Genomic DNA, 21,970 nt, shown 5'->3' with positions numbered 1-21,970 from the left:
GATAATATATTACCCATTATGAAAGCAAGCAGATTCCGAGAGAAGAAAAACAATAAATTTTCCTCTTGTAATTTTCATATAGGAAATAAAGAAAAATTTTGCAAAGAAAATGCAACATTCCATTCATTTAGCTGAATATTATCACAAAATTAATTCTTTTAAAGATTACATTAAAATTCATTCAATAGTTAGTCATAAATAGTCATGGCTAATTTTTAATGAGATAATCCAGTAATTTTGGTATGAGGGTGAACTTTCTGATGAAACAGAAATATTTAATATAAACTAAGTTTTTAGTTGAAACTTAGTTGACCTAAACTAAGAGTACATGGCTAATAAAGAAATGCTTTTTAATTAACATAGTTCTATATTATAAGTTTATTTGTTTTATAATTGCTTTTTGTATCTGGAAATGTCGCATATCATTAAAAATAATGTTTAACAAATAATAAAGTAAGTTTTATAATAAATTTAATAAAATGATTTTTTTAAAAAGACGTTTATTATTCTGCTAAAAAGTAGAAATGTTCATTTTGATTAATTTCTAATTTTTAATCTTTACAATTCATTTTATGAATATTATTAACTCTTAAAATCCTTTTTTCTGAAATGAAAAATGAATCGTTGGCACCTCGTATGGAATCAAAAATTTGATTTAGTTTCTTAATTGTTACTTATTGCTGTTTATTAAACTGAGAATATCAAAATATGATGTATTGGCTGCGCGAATATGCTAGTAAAAAAAATTCAAACCTAAGTTCATGAGAAAAAAAGTAAAAAAATATATGTAATATTAAATTTTATTTCTACAAATACGAAGCAAATCATGTTAAATAAAAACGTGCAAATATATTCCTTTTTTTTAATTTTTTTTATTCGACTATTATCCTACATTAGTGATCTTGGCTTATATTCAATAGCTAAAAAACTATTACAATTCAGGAGTCACCAATTTTTTTAAGTGAAAACATACATGCCGGGCATGAAGCCCTTCTTGAAAGATTTCTTAGATTCTTTGATAAGGCAATTTCTACAATTTTACAGCTGATGGATGAAGGCCAACCTTTTCTATGCATTTTTACAGCAAATCATAATGAAGTTGGAAGACAATCAAAGCAATTATAGTGACAGAAAAGATGTATCTGTTTATACACTTTCCTTATATGACACATATGATGAACATGATAAAATGTTGAAGGTCAATGCGGCCAAGGAGACTGATGATATAGTTCTTCAAAACTGAAGCTTGGCATTTTGTTGTATTCTTGGGAGACGTTGAAGATCAATGTGGCTCAGGAGATTGATGGTGTGGTTCTTTAATTCATTAAAACTAAAGCTTGGTATGTTTGTTGTATTCTTGGGAGATCTTGAAGGTCAATGTAACTTAGGAGATTTATGGTATGGTTCTTCAAAACTAAAGCTTGGTATGTTTGTTGTATTATTGGGCGATGCTGAAGGTCCATGTGGTTCAGGAGATTGATGGTGTGGTTCTTCAAAACTAAACATTGGCATATTTGTTGTATTCTTGGGACAAATGATCTTCAGCAAATCATATTAGATTTGGGGGACAATCATAGGAATTACAACGACAGAAGAGATGTATCTGTTTATGCAATTTCCTTATATGACATATCTGACGAACGCGTTGAAATGTTATAGATCAATGTGGCCCAGGAGATGGATCATATGATTTTTCAAAACTAAAGATTAGCCTGTTTGTTGTATTCTTGGGAGAAATGAATGCCAAGTATTTTGTCGATGAAATCGCTCCATTTTATGGAGACTTGGAGTTTGAGGATGAATATGCTTGTATAATTTCTTTCGCAATCAAAAATTATTACTAATGTATAAAATGTTTTTATATTTCAAAAATCGTTTTCTAATGTGTTTTGGGGGATGGGAAAGAGAGAGTTCGAATAATTTTAACACAGTTGACAAAATTGTGGATTTAACATATTTACTGAATCTATCACGTCTTCCTTGACGAGTTGTTTGGCGATTAATCCCTGGAATACGGATAATAGTTTTCGAAAATCAAATTTGTATTTTAGACGCATTTTCTCAACCGATTAAAACAAAACTTTGACGCAGAACTTTAGTTATAGTCACAAAATCACGTACCAAATTTTATACATTTGCCATTGCGTCTTTGAGTGATCGCGCTTGCATACTTCTAAAAGAACAGACAAACAGACGGTTAATTGCTCGTTGGATTTGTCTCAAACTTTTATAAGTATCTAGACTATAGATTTCAAGTCTGCATGTCGAATTTTATTTATCTAGCTCTCTTTGTTTTGCAGCTTCGTGTTAAATTATATTCGAATAGCCACACATGCATTTCTTCTGAGCTGAAATAATTCAAATTTTGATAGAAATCTACAAATTTATTATAAATACCGTGTACTTATTTTCATGCTTCATGATCAAAGCGTTTTTGAGTTATCTTTGTCATAGACAGACAGACTGACATTTCCCAAAAATACGTTTTTCGAACCCAGGAAGATTTAAAATGTGAAGGTTCGTCAAAATCTTGAGTTCTAATTTTTTGACCATTACTATATTTTCTCTGTACTACATATGCGATAAAGAAAAAATTATTTTATTTTCATTTTTTATTTAAATTTAATTTTTAATTTGTTTTGATGGTACAAACTTTTTATTTTATTACTATTATACTATTCAAAACTATTTACTTCTATTCAGCCTTCAGAATGGTCACATGATTATTATATACCTGCAATAGTCAAATTTTACAAAAATATTTTTAAATTTTTCTTTCATTGACACATTAGGCTTTGCAGATTTGCCGATTTCAGAATTTTATGGTAACATAATCATTGTGCATAACTGACACACAGACACTTTTAGGAACCCAACATAAAAATTTTTGAAATATTTTTATTCGACTATCTTGCGCACACAATGACATACTCAAAGAATACTTTTTGGTGTGGCAGGGCTTTTTGAATCCGCAAGTTCAGAGTACATTGAGGGTTTTAAAACATTTATTCCGCTAACAACTCTGGATATAGAGTTTCAGTAGGTTTTTGGCTTTTTAGTAACTAAAGTTATAGATATCTTTGGCGGTTGTACAACAGGTTTCTGATCAGGACGAGCCGGTGGTGGTCGGATAGGCTTGACAGGTTTGCCTTTTTGGCCACCGCATGATCGGCAGGGAGGTTTGACAGGTGGACGCACTGCAGGTTTCGGTGGTGGTCGGACTTGAGGCTTTGCTGGACGTGCAGGTGGTGGCCGAGCTGGTCTAACAGTCTTAACCACATAATCACGACATGGACCTGGTAATCGACAGTCAGGTTTAACAGGTGGGCGCACCTGAGGTCTTACAGGACGATGTACCTCGACAATAGGTGCTCGATACCATGCCTGAGGAGGATATTGTCTTCTCTGGTATACTCCTATTGGAGAATTTCCTGGAAGGGAAATCTTTGGCTAAAGTAAGCATTTCAATAGCATATATAGTTAGCATTAATACACACATTTATATAATCAGTCAAGGTTATGATCAGAAATAGTATGCGTACGGTTTGTTATGGATAAGTACCTATCAGCTGAGGTTATCTGGGAATGTAAGCTTGGAGGAAATAAAAAACAAAACTATTTTAATTTCATTTCTCATATTTTAAATGTTATTATTTACACAAAGGACTTTTTATTTGCTTTATAGCCAAAGCAAATCCTTGATATTAAAGTGGATTGACGGAAAAATAGTCTAGAATCCACTTTTGTGGACAAACTAGAATATACTTTAAGTTAAAAACAATTGTACAAATAGTTCCAATTCAGAAACCCTTAGAAATTTTATAAATTAGTAATTTTTAAAACGAAAGAAGTTTTCTTTTCTGCGCTAAGATTGAAAATGAAGCCAATCTTTTTTTCGTAGCATAGTTTACAATTTACGTTACTAGATAATTCTAAAATTTCCAGAGAAACGTGTCATAAAAAACAAGATATCGAACAGTGTTAAGGCTTACAAATATCTACATTTGTCGGAATACGGATATTCACAGTTTCAAGTACATTATTCCCTGAATTTTTGCCTTGTGATTTCCGAAGTATGGTCCGAAGAACGCAGGGTTGCCAGTTATGCACAATGGAGACATTATTACCTATACGCTTTCCTTCTGCATAGGCTGTTAAATTCATAGCGTGCATAGGTTGTTAAATTCAAAAATATAACAGGTGCCATTGCGCAGGTTATGCACAATGGAGACATTATTACCTATACGCTTTCCTTCTGCATAGGTTGTTAAATTCATAGCGTGCATAGATTGTTAAATTCAAAAATATAACAGGTGCCATTGCGCAAGTTGAATATGTAGTTTTTATTGTAAAGCAGTCAGCTAACTGAATACCTTTCTTTGTCACAATGACTCCTCCTGTCGTATTCTCAACATTTTTGATCTCCTGTTCATATGTTATTAATGCTTGGATAGCCTATTATTATTGCTTAGAATATCTAATTGGATTCAAACTTTGAACTGTGCTTGCAACAAAGTTCATGGGCCCTGCAAATGAACTTTGACTACCTCCTTCAGACTACCATTCCAAAAATTGTAGGTGGAATTTTGTTTTAACATGTAGTTTCGTAATTTCCTAAGCACTCTTTTAAATGTGGATAGTCAGTTTGATTCCTAAGTCCACAATGAATATATTATAACCTGAATTATTGTCTTTTTGTTCCTTAATTGTGAATAAACTGTCGGTTTCCAAAATACGCATAGCTACTCTTCATTCTTAGATTCAAAAGCGTCTGCGCTTTTGCGCATATGGCAGGATGCGTTTATTTAGTTAAAATGGGGATGAGAGGAAAGATGAAAGGATAAGATTTACATTTAATAATAAGGTGAACTCGGATTTCACACGGATTTAGAAGGCATCAAAACAGTGGATAATTCGTAATAGTTTCGGGAAAAGAAACTAATTCACAATAAAATACTTTAGAGCAATTTTTATTTACTGGAAGGGGCCTAAGCATTAAATGTATGTGCTTAAAATTTTAGTAATTCATTTTTTTTTTTTTTTACAAAATAATAATTCTTTATGTTAAAATATTTCTTTCTTTTATTTGTTATTGAATTTTTATAACATTTTGAGATTAACAGTGGTAAATAATCTGGCTTACCTTTAATGTTATTATATATTATATTCTTCGTGCCACGCCTGATAGCTTTTTTGGCACTTGAACTAGTTATATAAGCAATCAACACAATTTTGAGTTAAAATAAAACAGTATGGTAGAAGTAGAATCGTCGAAAACTGATAGTCTAGGGATACTGAAACAAACGAGACCACAATATATACCTGCATATGTAGTAAAATAAACAGTTTGGAGGCCTAACACTTCTCTAAAACAATGATTCATCATGTAACATCAGTTCCGTTTCTGACTTGCTATTTTTATGTTATTATTGCAAGTTTCGTAACTTTTTGTATGTTACCACGTTTATTTCAGCCGATTTTTTATGTGAAAACAAGTAATATAATTTTAAATTGGTGAATATTTTGGGAGGCCATATCTTGATTTAAATTGTTTTCAGTTAAGCAATTTCTAGTAATTTATTTTGAAAATGCTTCTGAAGACATATTGATGATATTCTGATTCTATCAATAAAAATTGTTAAAGCATAATCATACCTAAAGAGGCTATGTTCTCTCCATCTCCAAATACTCCAACTCTTGAGATGAATCCCACAGGAGCTCTGCCGAGAGATGCAGACTGTGTATCGAAAATTTGAGCTTCCGACGTTAGAAACAGAGTCGAGACGCAAAGAAGCACGCAGAGTGACCTAATCTATCAAATCAAACAAATCGTCTACGATTATAAAATAAGTTATACAAAACACGTTTCGACAATTGTATTAATAAATAGAAAATATTTTTTATAAAAAATTCTGGGTATCAAAAAATTATAAAAGTGTTAGGCACAGACAGAAATGTGCTAATTTAATTGGAATTTCAATCATTTTATAAAGATATTTCACTTTATAATGAGCTGTTAAGAATATTTTTTTCTTATATTCCTTGTGGTTTGATTTCCTTATGGAATTGTTTTTAGTCTTTCACATGTTTGTTTGATTTTAGTTTGACGCCTAATTTTTTTTTAAACTAAATTTTTTTTCCTTTTCAGTACGCTAATAATAGAATATTTTAAATTACTTTTGTAATTTTTAGTTTTTGATATATTTCATGATTTTTTTTTTTTTTTGCTCGGGAATTTGTAATCAGTTTACTACTGGATAAAATTTGTCATCTAATGTATAAAAATGAATTTTTGTTTATTCATATTTTATGTGTTGCCATACCGTTCAGCCAATTCGATAAAACTTTTCCGACTTATTGCTTGCACTTGCGCGAAGGTTATACAGTCAGTGCGCAATTATTATATCTAAAATATAAGAATGAATTTCCGTTTTTTCGTATTTTATGCGCTGCCGTACCGTTCCACCAATTGCAATAAAATTTCGCCAACTTATTGTTTTAAACCAAGAAAATCCACGTTTTTCACATGGCAAGTTGTATATTGGATGCTCACGAGTCAGACTGCCACGAAATGTATTTGTTTTTGTTGAAGATGGAAAAACAAAAAATATTGTCTACCCTAAAATATACTTGAATAATAAAGTCAAAAAGTAGAATAAATAGTATTTATACTTCTCCTTTATATAACATTCCATTTCATTGAGTGTATTCATTGTAGACAAGAAAATAAATATCATTCTTTCTATCATTCCTAAATTTTAAACGTTATTTTTTCTGTGGTAACAATGCGCCGACTACCAGCTAGTATTAAATAAAAATTCTATTAAAATCAAATTATTATCAGAAAATTAAATTTTCAAAAAATAAAAATTATTTATTGCCATGTGAAAAAAGGCATAATCGTTCAAATTTTTGAAATACTGACAAACAAAAACGTTTGTTACAAAATTTCATCATTACAAGTATAAAAAAATGCGATCGTGAAAGAATTTTGTATAAAATATGTTAAAAAGATAAAAAGATTTTTTTAATATTTACTATGAAATGCTAGTATTGGGTTTACTTCATTGAATCTATTAGTTCAGGAGAGGTAATTGTCAAAATATCCTTTTCGAACTGAGATTCTCGCGTAAAAGTAGGAAAGTGAATTTATTTTTTTGTTGTTATCAGATGATAACACCGACGGTTCTTTCCAAAAGCAGAATATATCTGACTACATTATTGCTCCAACGACTTGTTACTTGAATGGAACAGCGTGAATAATTTGACTACAGTCGTTAGATTTAAAAGTCGTTAGATCGTCGCTCTAATATACTTCTTTGTAACTGATGTTAACCAATGGCATGCGGTTAATAATACTTTAATACACTGGTTCATTTATTAGAGACTATGCGATTATGTTTCTGAAATACCCCTTCCTCTGATGCGATTAGTCTATTCAAGTACCTAATTATACAATATATTAAAAAATCACAACTGACTTGATGACCAATAACGGTATTTAATCTTTATACTTAAATTATAAACACATGTCTAATATGGGAATGGATAGACGGTTGGAGATATATGTCTAATATGAAATTTCATCAGTTATGGGACAGTGTATATATGTGCTATTCCCCTCACAAACGAAAAAATAGAGATAATTAAAGATGTCTGAAAGAATGAAAAACTCTCTATTCTACACGAAAATGGAGAGAAGACACTACAACTGGTTTTTGGATGACAGATTAAGAAGAACTGAACAATGGAAAATTAAATAATATGGAACGATTTTTTCCTTATTCCTTATCATTTGAAAGTAACACAAGGAAAAAAAATCGGGAGACAGCAAACCCTCTAAGGTTATAGCAAAGTTCTCAAATGGGAGTGCTCTTTTACCATGACATTCAGAGATATTTACACATAAGCCTTATTTTAAGTTTCGTAGTATAATGGGGAAAAAATTATTGCAAATATAAAACTTTTTTTTCTTTTATTGATTAATTGTTAATTCAATACAAATGCCCAATTTTCGTCATAATACCACATATTTGAATTATTGAAGCATTAAACATTGTTCAAATTGCTGGGTATTTGAATTATTAAATTCATATAAGCAGCAATTTATAGATCTATAGATGGCCACTCCGCTGATGTACTAGGTCCAAAATCCACTTTTACATTTCTGATAATAAAATTGTGTACCAAATTGCAACCATCTAGTTTTTTACTTTTTGAATTATCAAGTTCACATACACATGGATAGGCAGAGAAACTTCTATTAAGCGGATTTTGTGCGAAATAGGAAAATGCAATACTAGGATATCATTTTTGTAGCAAATTATTTTGTATCTTATCATTTTTGTACCAAATCTTTTCTTTTTTCGACTTATCATTTTTGTATCTTATCCTTTTTTGTATCAAATTATTTGGTATCTTATCCTTTTGTATCAAATCATTTTTGTACCAAATCTGTTTCTTTTTCGCCTTATCATTTTTGTATCTTCTCCTTTTTTTGTATCAAATTATTTGGTATCTTATCATTTTGCATCTTCTCCTTTTTGTATCAAATCATTTTGTATCTTATCATTTTGTATCTTATCAGTTCGTATCAAATTTCATCCCTCTAGCTGAACACGCTTTCGAGCTAGCATGTTCGCAGATTGACAAACAAGATTCTAAAGATGTATTTTCAAACTCTAGCAAGTCTAAAAAGTCATAATCATCAAAATATCAGGATGAATTTTTTTGACGATTATAATACCATTTCTTCGATTTTTCCATATATTAGAAAATAAAATTGAAAGGGCTAAATATTTTTAATTCTAAGGATGAAAATAAGATTTTCTGCTTTTCTACTAATAAGGTAAAGTGTTTTTTCCGCCATTAAAAAAATACACTAAATACTTTTTTTTTCTCCCTAAAATGTTTTTCTGTTAGAAGGTAAAAACCTTGATATCATCTAAAAAGTAAAATATTTCAAGCCGATTAATTAATTTTTTTGATACATTTATTCTATTTAATTCTTAATGTTAAAAAATGAATGAGAGAGTTACTTACTAACTGAAACATTTTTGTTACATTTACTGTTGGGTTCCGTCACTCCGAAAGTCCGGTGTCATATAAATTCACCGAATCGCGCGGAATCTGCCGGGTCTGTTGTCCGTTTTGCTATTTAAATACACCCTATGTACTCGTTCTAGCTTATTGTTTACATGTTTTGGTGTTTGCATAGAACAGTACATATATCTGAAGCAACACCCAGAAAAATATTTTTTGCACGGCATTGTGAAATATTACAATAGTGTTGAGAATTTTTCACAAAATAACATTTGAAAATGCTGACAGAATACCCAATCGGATGCGAAATGCACTGTTGCCAGACGACGATGCCTAATTAGCGGTTTTCTGTATGAAAAGGATGATGATGATGATTTGCGATGCAAGTATATTTTGTAGGTATTGTCGTATCTAATTCTTTGCTTTATATATTTTCAATTGTCATTGAGTGATTATGATTGGTTACTTTTGTCAAATTAGGTTGAAAGTAAAGTGTAATTATTTGAGCATTGCAGAAAAAGTTTTAAAATACCATATCGTAATGGAATGATTTTAAAGCGTAGAACAGCAAATAATACGGACAGACAAAAAAAAAATGTAAAATGGCAACAGCAGATAAAAGTACTCTTTTTAATTTTTTTTTCTTTTTTTTTTTCCCTCTTCTAACTTTTGCAGTTCATTTAGAAGATGATTATCAACTATTATCGTTAATTTTTTTGTAAGAAAATCCAGTTTGCTTAAACATACTGGCTTTCTATTGAAAGAAAAATACAAATCTTTTAAAGAGATGCTGTACTTTTGAAAAGTCATCATTTATTAACTGTGTAAGATATTATTTGTTTATTTTTTTGTGGTGATAATCATTTTGCCTCTTATATATAAATAAAAATATAAACAAAATATTAAGTATAAAAAAATTCTAAAATATATGAATAAAAAAATTTTACACGAAATTTTTATGACAATAATTATATTTATTAATCATCATTAAATTTTTATTTTAAATTATTTCACAAACACAAACGCAAATAACTAATCAATACTCAAAAATAAAAATTTAATGCCTGCAAAATTAAAATTTAAGTAAAATTCAACGATTAGCAAACTTGTATCCCCATTTTAAATATTATTTATTGATAATATATTTATTTTTTAAAAACATCCCCATATTCCAACACATTTCCGCGTTCTAAATCATAACCGGCCAGAAGTCAAAGATTTGGATTTTAATGCAAAATACTACACTATACTGATAGCTAATGGCCCAACAACACAGGGTTACAGGGAAGTGGAAGTCTGTCTGGCTGTTTGAGGCCTTATTCGGGTACTTTTTGCAAACTCCGCTGATTCGCTCGTTTCAGGCAGATAATATGTCAAATTGTCATATTATGGGGAAGTTTTCGGTCTATATAGTGTTACTTCAACGATTATTTTAAATGGGGGGAGGGGGAATCGGCTATTGAAAAGTTCAATAATTTTTTTTAATTCCAATTAAAATTATATACATTTAAAAGATGCCCATTCTTATTGAAGCTTGTAGCTGATTTATAAACCACTCAAGATAGGAATGTATTTCTAGTTGTAAAAATTGTTTTTTAAGATAGAGAAAATATATTTTATGCTGTTTGAATTAATAAATTTATTTCTCAAAAAATTACGAAAGCTTTTATATAGTCTTTCGATACCATCAGTCATAGTTAGCAAAAAATTATCAACTTTTTAAAACATACGATAAAAAAAAATGATTTTATAATGAAAGTTACCGAATTGCAGCTGCTCAACCTAAATGGGGGTTATATATAAATTTATTTTAGAAAAGTCTTTATTTGTACCACAACAGTGCATAATTTAAATTTGCATACGATTTCAAAATATCTCTCAAGGCTTCGAAATTCTCGTTTAAATTCGTGATTTGTAACTTTTCGCAAGTCGGAATTGAATTTGTTGAAAATGTTATAATATCGGGAATATTTTATTAAATATGATTGATAGGACTGGAGAACAGTTTCGTTTTTTTTTTTTTCAATAGATTTCGTTTTTTTGAGAAACGCATTCATTCCCAAACGATATAAAATATTATCGTGCGAAACAAGAAAAAACATTTTTCCAATTGGAACTATATGTCTGTCTCTAACGGTTTAAAAGCCTCTATAAAAGTAAATGCTCTATATAATAGCGCAATATAAGATTTGAATGCCCTGTAATAAAAATTGCAATAAAAAATGCTTACATTTGGTTACTGAAGAAAATGTTAATGTAATAAAAGCTCAATGATTATTTTTAATTAATTAATATCATCTTAAATTATAAGAATAATTGCATACTAAATCAGTTATGAATTCGATTAAAATCGATTTCTATCATTTTATTTTTCAGTTAAAATATATAATTTATCTCATTTTAAATCAAAATAAAATAAAATATTATCTTTTGTTAATCCTTTATAACGATAAATTAAACGATGTACCAAAAATGTTTAATCTTACTCATTTTTAATGACAATTTATAATTTCATTATTTAATCCTATTTAGTATTAAGCCTTTTTCTCATTTTCAGAAAGAAAACGAAAAAAGGAAATTAGTAATAGAATCATTTTTAATCAAATTTCCTGTTAAATTTCTGAAAAGTTTGAAACTTTCAGAAATGAGAACGTAATTCTTTGAACAAATCGCTTCAGGAATATTAGGAAGTTGTTTTTGTATTTTTTTTTTTTTTTTTTTTTTTTTTTGTTACACGATGCATTTGGTGGGGAAAAAAAACCCCAGTAAAACCGTGGTGGCTATTTATTCTTTGTGTTATTACATGTAACCCTAACTTGCGTATTTTACGATTCAATACATATAATAATAAAAATTTAAATATAACAATTAAAATACTGTGATTTTTTTTAAATTCAAACCTTGCGTTAACACGTTATTCTGTTGTGTAACGCTCCGTTTTTACTAACTCTAAACTATCAGCTGTCAAATAGTTTTTTAATAAGGTTGCCAACACTACTGCGCGAATCGAGGGAAATTCAAATCTTTCGTTAATTTTGGGACACCCTTTAAAATGTGGTAAGTATTATAGGCGAATAAGCTAGTCATCATTGGTAGTCAAAATAAAATAAAGAAAATATAACAAATAAAAGATGGAAAATGCATCAGAGAGAAAATCTTTAAAACTTTATAATTTTCCTTATGCTATGTTATTCATCACTCTAGCCTATTTTTGAAATGATTTCCTAAACTTTATGGCGATTTTCTGGAAATCAGGCTTACGTTCTACAAGCATTTTTTTTAATTTTCTTTTGTCGGCATTTTATGCATTACCTACATTTTTCTTCAACTTTTATCTAATTGTATCGTAATTTATTATTGTTTCTTCAAAAAATTAATTAAGGCACTTTGAAAAAAAAACATATAGTTTTAACTTCAATTGTGTCGTCCAAACGATTCAATATTTCATGAAATGAAATGGAAAATGCTGCCTTATACCTGGAAACTTTCAAATTATTTTGAATAATTTTTTTTCCTTTTAGTTGCCACTAGCAATACTTAATTAAATGCTGTATCATCCTTCAACAATCATTAACAACTCACAGGAAATTACTTTTGGCGTATCACGATAAAAACATGTCGTCAACAAAATTGTTTCAATATGATATTTAGGTCATACAAGAGTATCAGGAGAATCAGGCACATGGTAGTGAATGGAGCAAAGATATAACATTTTAAAATTTGTAGAAAAGATTTTAAGATTTGTCGAAACATTTTAAGATTTGTCGTTATTTTATACTAGCCGCCTTTGGCGACCAGTCGGTTCGCCAACCTTAATGTTCGTTAAAATTTTAATAATTAAATATTTTATGCAATTTCTACTTTAATAGCTTCTTCATCAAAATATTTTAAAACTTCAAATTTTGATAGTCATATAATTCACACATAATATTATAAACGCCTTCAGTCATAACGTAATATGTATCTCTCTCATTTTCTGTTAGCACCCGTAGAATTTATGCTTTAAATTAAAGTGGAAAGAATTTATCTTCAATTAATATAATAATATTTTTTACTGAAACAAAGCATTTTTTTATAATCTGATTACTGAAAATAGAGTCACTCAACGTTTAAACTTTATGGGCACTAAAGAATATCTTTTTAAATTTATGTAATATCTCAAGAGTTGGTCAACAAAATTTTCTTAGATTCATTATGAGCAGATCGATTAATTAACAATGTTTAAATTTAAATGCATCAAACACTAAGAAAATAAAGGAATCGTTTAAAATAATCGGTTGAAAACAGGTTAAAAAAAACTACTTAAAAAACGATGAACTTAAAACTATAAGCTTATCCAAAAAATATATAACTACCATAAATACACTTTAATTACAAAAGCATGCAACTAATCTAAAAAATAAATCATCCGTTGATAATGGTTGTCATGTCAACAATCAGAACACAATGTGCATGCGTGAATTTTCAACGCCAGTTACGGTAACGCAAATGCGTGAGTTTTTCTACGCCAGTTGGGGTAACGCTATGCAGATTAGAAATTTTTAGTTTCCTTTATTCTGTTTTATTTTAATTCAAAAGTACTTCAAAATGAATCTGAAAGATCGATTAATTAACAATGTTTAATTTTAAATGCATCAAACATTAAGAAAATAAACATAATCATTTGAAATAATCAGCCTAAAAATCTTAAGACTAGCCTCATTACTGTTGGGGGGAAAAAATTGAACCCTTACTCATTTGGCGGTGGGGAAAATGAATATTTTTTTGGTGGGAAAGTTAGTTTTTAATTAATAATTAAAATTCTAATTAAAAATTCAAAAAAAGGGACCCCAGGTGCACATTCCCGACCTCCAAGGTATACATGTACCAAATTTGGTAGCTGTAGGTCAAATTGTCTTTTCTGTAGAGTGCCAACACACACACACACACATTGAGCTTTATTTTATTTGGCGAAATTTGATAGGTCTGTCTAGAACATTTCAGCCTTGGCGAAACTCTGGTACCCGATTTTTCTGTTACCAATAACTGTAGCATTTGTTTTTATGTTAGAAGTATTCATTACTTATGAATACTTCTAATTTTTTTTAGAAATTTTGAAACTTAAGTAAAGGTTTGGGAAAAGGGTTGCAAAATTAATAAAACAATCATTTTTGGTCAATAAAACGTATAAAAATGTCTTTCCAGAGCAACATCTAATATATCAGTTTGTCTTTTATAATCTATAATCCAGTATATGAATTCAAATCTTCTCTGTAAATGATAATAAAAAAAATGATAAATGGATGCATGTACAGGAGAGTATTACAATTCATATCGTGGTATTTCAACACATTACTGGAAATTGTCGGAATGTGCAAAAATATCTATCGTGAACAATTTTTTGAAAATAGAGCGTGTATTTTTCTTTACATACCTAGATAAAATAATACTATTTTAAAATGTTACCTTTAGATTTTACTAATACTATGCAATGTATAATTAATATTGTGTAATTAATACTATGTAATAATGTATAATTAATACAATGTAACTAATACTATGCAATGTTTTGTTAATTCTTTTTACTATACATGAACGATACATTACATTTGTGAAATATGAAATGGCATACAAGAAAAATTGAAAAAAAATTTTTAACATAAATAAACAATAATAAAATTTAAAGCAAGTATTTAATAATGCATTTTATTTCTCGTAAATTGAAAATGGTATAATTATTTTTGTGTACTTCATATAGTTTTCTTTGTTGATCTAATATTCTTAATAAACAAAAAAAATGAGTTAATAAATCCATTTCGCAAGAGCGGCTCAAAGGTAAATAATCAAATTAAAGATGTTGATATAAAAAATGGAATTAGTATTTAAAGCAATAAAATGAAATGCAAAAAACTACGAAGAAAATAACAGGAATTATTTTATTTGAAAAGGCATCATTTACACGAGTTTCTTACTATTAACATGATGAAAAAAAAGTATCAAATAACTTTTAGGCTAGGTTTTTAAAAAATATATAAAGGCAGTGAAATTCAAATCATTTCTTGTTTTTTATTTTTTTTCGAGCAAAAGCGAATGAAGGAGGAATTCGAAACCTAGAAAAAAAGAATAAAATATTAAAAGATAGCATCATATAATAAAATACAAAACGAATTTATTTCATACCCTTATATTAAAAAATGCGTTAGGTTTGCATATGTAACCTTGAGGTTACAGTGCAAAGTTATAGTTATAAGTTATAATTACATAATTATAGTTATATTGCAATGTAGTTAAAAGGAGATGTTTTGACAATTTTCGATAAAATTCAAAGGAATGATTCTTGAATATATCTAACGATTTAAAAATCATAAAAACTTATTGAGGTAAATGGCGATTTATTACTTTCCATTTATAATCATTTGCTAAAATTCAATTACATTAAAAGATATTTAAAAATATCTTCAGAAGCTGCATTTGTCCTATCGCATTCATACTCGAAATTCATACATCCTGAATTTCCGAGCATAAACTCGGCCAATTATAAGACGGCCAGTAAGCAGCGCATGTGGGAAAAGGGACTGATTTATGTTTGCCACAATTTCATAAGATAGATACAGGCATTCCATGCTTGGCTATAAATTCCCGTTTTAGCGTCCCTGAATTTTTCACTACGTATCGTATTAGAATGATGGTAAAAAGATCAACATTCCTAAATCTGTAAAACTATAAAAAAATGGCAAATAAAATAAAATAAAAACTATGCATCAGAAAGCACAAAATGCAAAAAATGTCGAAATTTATCTAAGTAATTAATATTTTCACGCCAAAGAAAGCGCCAAATTCTACAAACGCATGCTCACTAAGAAAAAAAAATACAATGCAGCGGCATGTTGTTGTCTCGTCGGAACAATTACTTGCCATCGATTGAACAGCATTTTTCAGCCTTTCTGCGCATGCGCTTCTTACTGGCCGTCTTATAACCTAGCCGAGTGTAAATCCGGCATTATGATAAATTGATACTATTTCATTTCTTTGTTAATTCTCACAAAATAAATAAAAACGAATTTCTTTTCAAATATTCTAAAATTTACGTTTTAATAAAAGAAATTAGTCAGAGTTTTTTTTTCCTGTTTTGGGTTAAAAAACCCACAAAAAATAAATATTAGAAATACCTTTCTTTATTTTGTCACACACTTCATAAAAGACCTCCTAGAAGACCAAGTCCAAGAAGTCCAGATCTTCCTGAGATGCCACTAGGTTTCACTGAATTAGGGCGGGGCCTTACGGGGCGTGGCCTAGGTCTCACAGGTCGACGATCTACGGAAAATCGTGATGGAATCACAACAGGAATCCTAGCTAATTGATATAAAAAGGCAGGGTTCTGTTGCCTGCGGTATACTCCAACCTGTGCACCACCTGTAAGCAAGATCAAAATTTATAGATAATTGTTTTTAATGAAATCAATTTACAACTATCTCACAGGGATTAAGGCTTCTTTCTCACTTTCTTATTCTTAATGCTAATTTGCCTAATGCAATTCTTGATAAAAAAAAATTTAAAAAAATTCGATACATCAGAAATTACAGAAAATAGTGTCTGGATCTTTGATAATTGAATAACTGTTTTCCCTTTGATTTCTTTTGAGTCTGGGAAATAAATAACTGTTGATTGTTATTTAGCAACTGACGTTAGTACTAGTGTTACTATTGCGGTGACTAGTCATTGTGATACGAGAGGACATTATATCGTTACAGGAGAGGACATTATATCGTCATCGTTCATGTAAAAGTCACTAAGTCCAAAAATTCTTTTGATATAAGTCATGCATCGTCATTTCCAATTAATGCTATACAGTCATGCCTAAGTAATGTAAAGTTTGCACCAATTAATGTTCCCCAGTGATGCAGAACTAATTCAAAGTTTATACCGATTAATACTATATAGTTATGCTGTAGTAATTTATACACCAATTAATGCTATACTGTCATGCAGAAGTAATTTAAATTTTATATCATAATGAGAACTGCTTTGAATTTCCAATTCTGAGAAACAGATATATCTACATTTCGCTATTTTACACCACATTTCCTATGGTCACTTGTATCGTCAGGTAAAAAACACCCACTTAATATCATTTACAAGCTAAATGTCGATGTGTATGAGAGGATTTAGATGACCTAATATTATTGGGAATAGTAAATAGTGTCGGTAGCTCTTAAAGGTGAACATGGTCAAATGACCGGAATTAATTGGTGTTGCAGGGAGAAGGTCTATGAACAAAATTTGGGGTCAGTCACTCAGAAGACATTGTCACTAGCTAATATTGTTAAGAATAATATTTAGTGTCTATAACCCTTAAGGGTGAAACTGGTAGCCAAATGACCGGAAGTTGAATGGTGAATTCGGGATAAGTTCTTAGAAGATTTGGTGGCCATTTAATATTGTTGAGAATAGTATCCTTAAAGATGAATACTGGTGACCAGATGACCGTAAGTAGTTTTTGCAGCAGTGGGAATATCTGTAAACGAAATTAGGGATCAGTCACATAGAAAACTTGGTGACTTTCTAATATTGTTAGGATTTGTATATTGTGTCCATAGCCGTACAAAATGAACGCTGGTGGCCAAATGACCGGAAATAGTTGGTGTTTCAGGAAGACGGCCTGTGAATGAAATTTGGGACGAGTCACTTAGAAGATTTAAAGACTATCTGATATTGTTGGGAATAGTATGTAGTGTCGATAATCCTTAAGGATGAATGCTGTCGTTCAAATGACCGGAAGCGGTTGGTGCAGCAAAATTTGGCATCAATCATTTAGAAGACTTAGTGACTATCTAATATTGTTGGGAATAGTAAGTAGCCTGGGTAGCTCTTAAAGATGAATACTGGTGGCCAAATGATCGAGAGTAGTTTTTGAAGCAGTGGGAATATCTGAGAACGAAATTAGGGATCAGTTACTCAGGAAACTTAGAGGCTATCTAATATTGTCGGGAAGAGTATATTGTGTCTATAGCTCTAAGAGAGGAATACTGGTGGCCAAATAACCGGAATTGCTTGGTGCAGCGGTGGGAAGATCTGTGAATGAAACTCGGGATCAGTCAATCAGGAAACTTAGTGACTATCTAATATTGTTGACAATAGTAGGCAGTTTCTATTGCTCTTAAGTATGAATACTGGTGGCCAAATAATCGAAAGCAGTTGGTACAGCAATGGGAAAGTATGTGAACTAAATTTGTAGTCTGTCACTTTGAAGACCTAATAACTATCTAATATTGTTGGAAATAGCATGTAATGTTGATAACCCTTAAGGATGAATTCCGGTGACCAAATGGCCGGAAGTAGATGGTATTTAAATTTTTTTCAGTATTTACAATATTTCGTTGAGATTTGAGATAAGAGAATGAGATAAATCGATCAAAAATTCAGATGTACTTTGTCAAATTTTTCCCCCAGCTTTATGTTGATGCATAACTATCTCAAAATAATTATCTGAAACTGATCAATTAATTTTTCTGCTGAATTCACTCTATCTATTCAAAATGTTTATTAATATTTTTTAAGCTTTTGGAAGTTTGAAAAAAGGGTTTGAAACAGAATGATTTGAATTGGGAAATCTAATGAATTTGGAAGTGAATATATTTTCCAGGTCTTATAAAGGATTAAAATGGTATGTAGGAATAAAATATCTCACCTAAAGAAGCTAAGTTATCGCCGTCTCCAAATAAACCTTGTCTTGAATAAACGCCGACTGGGGCTCCTCCCAGTGACACTGCGTTATCTAGAAATTGGGCTTCTAAATGAAGAATTAGAAATGACATGCAAAAAAGCATGCCTAATGTTTTCACCTGCAATAGAGAAAAATTTTATTTTACCTTATTTGAGACTCATTTAAGAGCCATACTCATATAAGAGCCGAATCGACTTTTCTAAGATCAATTCGGCTCTTATATGAGTAAATTGTTAAAAAAAATTTTTTTTTAATTTTTATGATAGGTCTATTTACTTAATTCAGACACTTGAAAATCTTAAAAATGTGCTTTGTTATGTAACATAAATAAGACTAAAATTCCAATTTTCTTGACGTATTTCTATCTCCCCGCTTTTTTCTTTTTTAATTTACATTTTGGCACTGACAGTTTCAATAAAAATCAATGGAAACGATCTCCTTAAAGCTTTCTCGCCTACTCTCTTCTAATGTATTAATAATAGCTCGATTTCTATCTCCCCGCTTTTTGTGGTCTCCCCGTCTGTGGTGAAAGCTTATAAGCCAGTTAACAGCAGCACTGCACGAGCAATTGCTTTTGTATCGTGGTCATGTTACTGGGTTGCGAACCGCAAGGTCCCAGGTTCTCTCCTCGCTCATTCCAATTAGCTACAAACCCCTTGATAAATTTGGTTTGAGGTTTGGTATATATTTGCACTTTTGATATAAAATCTGTGTGTCGTATTTTATTTACCGAAATTCTTTTTATGTTAACTTATATTCGCATATGCATTCACTCCTTTCGTGTTATCTTATATATTCGGATATCTTATTGACATATGCAAATAGCATGACAGGTACACTTCTACAGAGTTGATTTTGTTCGAAATTTAATATAAATTTACAAACTTAGAGTAGAAATCAAATTCATCTATCTTGGTTAAAGCAGTTTCGTGTTGTCGTGTTCCCAGACGGACAGAAAAATATAATTTCAAAAAATGTGTTTTTCAGACTCTGAAACTTAGTCTGAACTTAATCTGAAACTTAGAGATTCGTCAAAATCTCGAGTCCGAATTTTACGATGATTACAATACTTTCTTTTTATATATTTTGCGCACGAGAAATTACAAATATTTTCCTTTTTTTTATTTTAACACGTATCTAATGTTTTCATTATTCTCTTCATTAAATATCTTCAATTCAGAAAATGTCCAGCAATCAATCAGCTCCGATAGCAGAAGAATCAAACTTTTTTGTTTAAAATGTTAATATGCTAAGATTATTTTATTGATTAGTGATTATTTTATTATTTACGATTTGTAATAGTGAGAGAACTATATAAAAATTATAATTTTTGCTTCAGTACATTCATTAACTGACATAAATTTTTAAAAAATTATTGTTTACTTCATTTAATGCATTTTTCTAACAAGGAATATATATTTAGCTCTGATAGCTAATATTAGCTACTGGAAATCCTAGTATAAAAATTTTCTTGCGAAACATAACTCTACAATAAAAAAATCTATAGATCCCTCGTTAATATTTTACTACCATTAATGTATCATTCTGCCACGAGCTCAATTTATTTCTCTGTGTAAAATAAATTGTCGATATTTAATATCGCTTTCCTACACTGAATTTTCAATATATCGAACTTTTTTTTAAATAAAATACTAACGGCTTTTCATTTTGCTCAAAACTTTAAAGTAGATGACTACCTTAAAATGTTTGCAAAATTATAAATAAGTTTGTAATTAATATTCTTAATGTTTGAATGGTTTCTTTATAAAAATCGTTAAAATTTTGCTTTTAAGTCTATTTTTTGGAAAATTACAATAATTTTTTTACTATCATTTACATAGATTTCAATGCTATTTTGTATCTTAAGATACTGTTATCCCAAATTCTAATCTTCTAAATTCTAATTCTAATCTAATAAAATTTCCTGATTAGGGACCTCATAAATGACATTCTAATACATACTTTTTGTTAAAATTTCGTATAATAATTTCTCAATATTTTCTGCAGATCTTGAACTAGAGAGTAAGTAATCTATTTATTTAGAAATATTTTAATGCTTGGCAATGTGAAAAAAATGTGAAAATTTCGTCTTATTCACCAGTCGAATCCTAATATTTAAAGAATGGATAGAAATACAGTTAATTTTTTAGTTCAGGAACTAGATAATATCTTTCTTAAGTTATCCGAAACATTTTCAGCAAATCATTTGATAAATCCCTAAACTAGAATATTTTTGCTTTATACCTCATTTAAGCACACAAAAAAAACCCTTTTTTTTCTAATTTTAAAAAAAAATATGTAATGGTATATTTTAGTTTCAAAGATGTATTTTTTTTTCAATCTTTTATATGCAAATATTCAAAAATATGACAAATTTCAAATATTTTTTTAAAAAATTTCATCACATAAGTTGTTACATACTTAAAGTTCTTTTTAGTATTAAACACTAAAAAAGTGAAGAAAATCTACTTACTGATGAAATCATTTTTTATAGAATTCCTTGTTAAATTTCACTTAGATTTGATATTACTTAAATTCTTGGAAGTGTGAACGGTATTCGTTGAATATGTGATTTCCCGAAGCCGTTATATATACCTAATCCACGTGCCAGTAATATTATGTGACTGTTTATGTCATTTGTGATACACAATACATTTCCGTAAAAGTAAATTAAATTAAAATATTTAAAAACATTTTGGAACACAATACTTTTGTTAATTGTCTCGTTTCCAACAGAGCAGAATGGCATTCGGATATGCTGAGTGAGACAAAAACATGCTGAAAGCGAAATAGGATGAAATCAAATGGAAACTGTCCCGTTTGCAATTCTAGTACGGGAAGCTTGGTCTTCTCTGTGTTGCTTGGTAAGTAAATTTTGATTTATTAAAAACATCTCAATTTCAGAAAAATACTTACATTACAATTTGATTGATTGATTTAATTTAGTTTATTGTGCTTATAAAATTAAAATTTCAGCTCTGAAAATTTTAGTAAATATATTTTGACTATATATTTCCATATGAAAATTATATTCATTGTAAATTACATGTTTGAGGATGAAAATTTGATTATCTGTCTACTAATGAGAATTTTTTATGCATCTTTTAACATGCTTGTTTAAAGTTATTAATAATTATATATTTTAAATTAGTATCTCAGCATTCCATTGCAGCTAATATTAATGAAATTATTACTCGTACAAAACACTTTATTGAAAAAATTTTC

The 21,970-nt window shown here is 29.6% G+C and overlaps 1 protein-coding gene across 1 annotated transcript; it reads right to left on the bottom strand.

The window, feature by feature from the left end:
• Window positions 1–14,972: 14,972 nt before the first annotated feature.
• LOC129972922 (uncharacterized) lies at window positions 14,973–21,339 on the bottom strand. The gene is made up of 4 exons (XM_056087241.1): window positions 21,219–21,339; window positions 18,710–18,863; window positions 16,191–16,434; window positions 14,973–15,131 (listed from the first exon to the last, which is right to left on the bottom strand). The coding sequence occupies exons 1-3, from the start codon at window positions 21,228–21,230 to the stop codon at window positions 16,214–16,216; spliced, it is 387 nt and encodes a 128-aa protein (XP_055943216.1). The 5' UTR covers window positions 21,231–21,339; the 3' UTR covers window positions 14,973–15,131; window positions 16,191–16,213.
• Window positions 21,340–21,970: the final 631 nt, after the last annotated feature.

The sequence above is a fragment of the Argiope bruennichi genome, chromosome 6 (assembly GCF_947563725.1).
Source record: "Argiope bruennichi chromosome 6, qqArgBrue1.1, whole genome shotgun sequence".
NCBI lineage: Eukaryota > Metazoa > Arthropoda > Arachnida > Araneae > Araneidae > Argiope > Argiope bruennichi.
This window is presented reverse-complemented; position numbering and strand designations above follow the sequence as displayed.